Source organism: Triticum dicoccoides, chromosome 6B (genome assembly GCF_002162155.2).
Source record: "Triticum dicoccoides isolate Atlit2015 ecotype Zavitan chromosome 6B, WEW_v2.0, whole genome shotgun sequence".
NCBI lineage: Eukaryota > Viridiplantae > Streptophyta > Magnoliopsida > Poales > Poaceae > Triticum > Triticum dicoccoides.
This window is the reverse complement of record NC_041391.1, coordinates 479,486,402-479,490,207: the sequence shown is the minus strand read 5'-3', so window position 1 is coordinate 479,490,207 and position 3,806 is coordinate 479,486,402. Positions and strand designations below refer to the sequence as shown.

General features: G+C 55.4%; 1 protein-coding gene across 1 annotated transcript; it reads right to left on the bottom strand.

The window, feature by feature from the left end:
- Positions 1-682: 682 nt before the first annotated feature.
- On the bottom strand, positions 683-2,247 carry LOC119321944 (B-box zinc finger protein 20-like). The gene is made up of 3 exons (XM_037595454.1): positions 1,926-2,247; positions 1,434-1,811; positions 683-1,095 (listed from the first exon to the last, which is right to left on the bottom strand). Exons 1-3 carry the CDS (start codon positions 2,118-2,120, stop codon positions 952-954), a joined length of 717 nt encoding a protein of 238 aa, XP_037451351.1. The 5' UTR covers positions 2,121-2,247; the 3' UTR covers positions 683-951.
- Between the last annotated feature and the right edge of the window lie 1,559 nt (positions 2,248-3,806).

Sequence of the window (3,806 nt, the reverse complement as noted above, 5' to 3'; positions counted from 1 at the left end):
CCGCCCAGCCCCGCCCACACCCACACTGCCCACCGCGAGGACGGGGGAGCCGCGTGGAGACGGTGCAGCATGTTGATCAACAGGCACCGGTTTTGCGTCGCGAGGTCCCGCACTCCGAGGCCCCCCTCCTCCTTGGTTCGGCAGACCCGCTCCCAGGCCACGAGGCATTGCGCGCTGGTGGCACGGTCGGCAGCATTCTAGAGGAAGGCGCGGCGCAGCGAGTCCAACTTTTTGAGCACCGCCTGAGGAAGGAGCATGGCCGCCATTGCGTACGTCGGGAGGGCATCCAGCACCGCGCTGAGCAGCACCAGCCGCCCGGCAGGGGAGAGGAGCCGACTGTACTGGTTTTTTATGGGTATTGCATCTTTGTTTTCGTATGTTGCAACACTGGTGCAGCTTGTTGCCTGTGGTAGTGCTTCACATCGCATACCGCGGGTTGCACCTGATCGGACAATGAGGGAGGTTTGCCCTAGGGCGGTGGAGGGTGTCCGATTATGTGACACAAGATTCGTCGTCCCACATCTAGCTAGTGGGGTGCTTCATTTGCAACATGTTCATTGCACACCCTCACATAGCTTCAGTTGGATCTCTCCGCGCCATTTACAGTCAATCAGATAACCGGTACCCAAACACACGCTCAAGTACAAACAGCTGCAGACATTCAACTTCTGACCAAACTGTTATCAGAGGGGAAAACGACTCCCTTATTTGCGTATTAGGGGCAAAAAACTTACGAACCAGGTAGGAAAAAAGCATATAAAGGTGCGGAGATTTTCTCCGCAGCCTCAAAAAGCACGAGCGCTCCCAGACATCCCGAGGAATGAGGACGCCAAAGGAGCGCAAAACCCAGAAATTGAGCCCGAAACAACATCATCTAGTATTACAGTCATGTACTCCAGCATATTAACTGCGATCCACTGCATAACACAGACGTGCCGGTGACACTTAATTTCACCAGTGCGGATTGGCAGCCGAAGTCCGGGATCTCTTGCCGCCTGCCAGCTTCGCGTACATCTGCGGCACCCAATGCTCCTGCCTCGTCCACCCCGCTGGGTAGCCGGCGTCGTGCAGCGCGAAGTTCGGAGTTCCTACTCCCTGCTCAAACGGGCATCACCGAAAGCCAAGTTAGTCACAGGTTCTGCTTGATGATCCAGAGATGTAAATTCTGCTCGTGTCCAAAATGGTGGATCTAGGTGGGCCTCTGAGGATGCTGTCGCTACTACAACACACTGGACCAGTGTGTGCAAGCTGCGAACATGAGCGTAGTACGTATAACCACAAACCATCCCCATAATGGAAATGGTTGTACTGGGTGCAGTCATGCCGATGCAGACGTGACCGGAACATTGCCGCGTTTCTAGCTTTCTCGATCCGGAACGTGCCAAAAAATTATAAACATCCATTCATCTGCACCAATGCTCAGTGGCACCAACCGGGTACGATCCGCCTGATGAGAAGCCGGCGGAAGCGGCCGCGGCGGCCGCCGCCGCGGTGGCGTCGTCGACCAGAAAGTCCTCCACGTGCCACCCGGGCAACGTCTTGGTGAGGTACTCGGAGATGCTGCTGCCGCTGCTGGCGCCGTGGCTCGTGGCGGGCGCCGCGTCGTCGTCGCCGCTGCAGCAGTGGCTGCTCGTGTTCTCCTCCTCCGAGGGCGGCGCGGGGGAGGCGGCCGGCTCCGAGGAGACCCGCACGCCGGTGAGCAGGAAGCGGGCGTGGCGCATGCTGAGCTCGCTCGCCGCGTGCACCGACACGTCGCACTCCCGGCACAGGATCGCCCTGTCCTCCTTGCAGAACAAGAAGCCCCTCTTCTCCTGCAGCCCAGCACACTTGACTTAAGCCCCCGTTCGTTCGCTACTTTCACGGCAATCAGAACCCCCACAGAAGCCACAACCCAGAAGATCGAGTTATATCCATCTGATCCTGACCTGGCAGATGTCGCAGAGCGGCGGCGGCATCGACGCGGACGGCGACGGGTTGAGCAGCGAGAAGCGGCGGTGCTTGCCGGCGAGCTTGTTGGCGCGGTGCACGCGGCGGTCGCAAGCGTCGCAGAGCGCGGCCTCGTCGGCGCAGCAGAAGACCGAGGCCGCTTCGGCCGCGCACACGTCGCACTGCACCTTCATGGTGGATCGATCTCCCCCTTCCTTGCTCGCGCGCGTCGCCCGAGATGCGGGTCAATGGTCTGGGCTGGCGATGGATCGCCCGTAGTACGTGTTGCAACTGTGCACGGCTACTAGCTGGAGTAGTAGATAGATGTATGCGTGGAAGATAAACGTGAGGGGCCGTGCGTTTATATACCACCGCCGGGAGGCGGGAGGCGATTCGGGGCGCTAAGCATGGGCGATTAAGTCAGACGAGGCTGGTCAAGTGTGAGTACGTACTTTGCCGACCTGACGCGCTTGGTGGTAGGCGCTGCGTCTCGCTCGCGTGAGTCGCGCCATGTTTGTCAATTCTTCTCCCTCCCTCCCTGATCTGATCTATCTATCTATCATATCCCTGTGGCTGCCATGCACGCTCTGCATTTTGCCGTTTGCGTACATGTGCTAGGTTTCGGGTGTGGCTTTCATAAGTTACGGTTTTGATGATAGTACGGAACTGTAAAGCGGTGTGTTCATTGAAAAGAAGTCCATCATCGTCCTTTGGTGGCTGAATGGGCGTGCCACTCCTGTTTCCGTGGTTGTTCGGGTGTTGACTAATTAAAGGAAAAAAGGTTACTAATTCTGGGGACTTGTCGATCTGTGGGATTTTTCCGCGTCTATAGCGTTGTCGCCTTGACTGACCCCACGGCCGGGTGCAAGCTAGCTCACATAAAAGTGCCGTGAAAGCTGAGACTCTGATGCACCTCGGCCCGGCCGTGCCATGGCTGGATAGCGCTTGTCAACGGAATAGTCCTCGTGTGACGATTGATGAATGAATAACACTTTCATTTCCTAACAAGGTTTAACCTTGTGAGTCGGGTATGCCATCATAATCTTCCCTGTCTAACCTTTTGACTGCATATCGTAACGATGAACCAATCTGTAAATTTTGATGTTGTGCCAATCTTGCCAAATACTAGCATCCCCATGAACCTTCGAGTCTGAGGAAAGAAACTCATGCCGGATTAGACGTGATGGGCATGAAATGGGCAAGTGATGGACGGAGGGCAGAGGCATGGCAGCATGGGCGCCATCGGCTCCGACAATAAAGACAGGCTCCAACTTGATGCATCCCTCTTCAACTTGGATCCTTCCTGAGGCGCCGGCCATTAACCACCGTCCTGAACGTTACCCAATCACTCACTCGCTCCTCTAGCAGCCAAAAACCAGCGATCGACCAAGATCCGTCGGTACCGCGTCACCCACGCGCGCTAAACTGCGAAAGTTGCATCGCCAAGATTGGTATTCGGGACAAGGAGATTTGATGTCATCCTCTGCGCTGCCATGCTAGCTAGACGACACACGGCCTCTTTTCTCTCAGCTACCAGTGGCTATCTCCGTTCCATATGCACATGTTGGAGAGAACGTGCGTTGGCTAACATGCAGCGACTGTAGGTGGCGGTGCCATGCTCTAGAATCTAGATGCTGGGACGATAAAAAGCTTGCCATCTATACGGCCGATCTGTAGAGCTGAGAACAAATTGCGTTCTTGAGACAATTGGACGTTTTGCATGAACATGGAAATCTTCTGCCGTTTGTGTGTTCGTGACCTAGCAATAGACATGCACTACTCCTTAATTCATGAGAGTAGTAGTACTAGTATATAAGGCTGGTTGTAATGGATAGTATCATATACTAGTAGTGCATGATACTAGTATATGATACTATCTC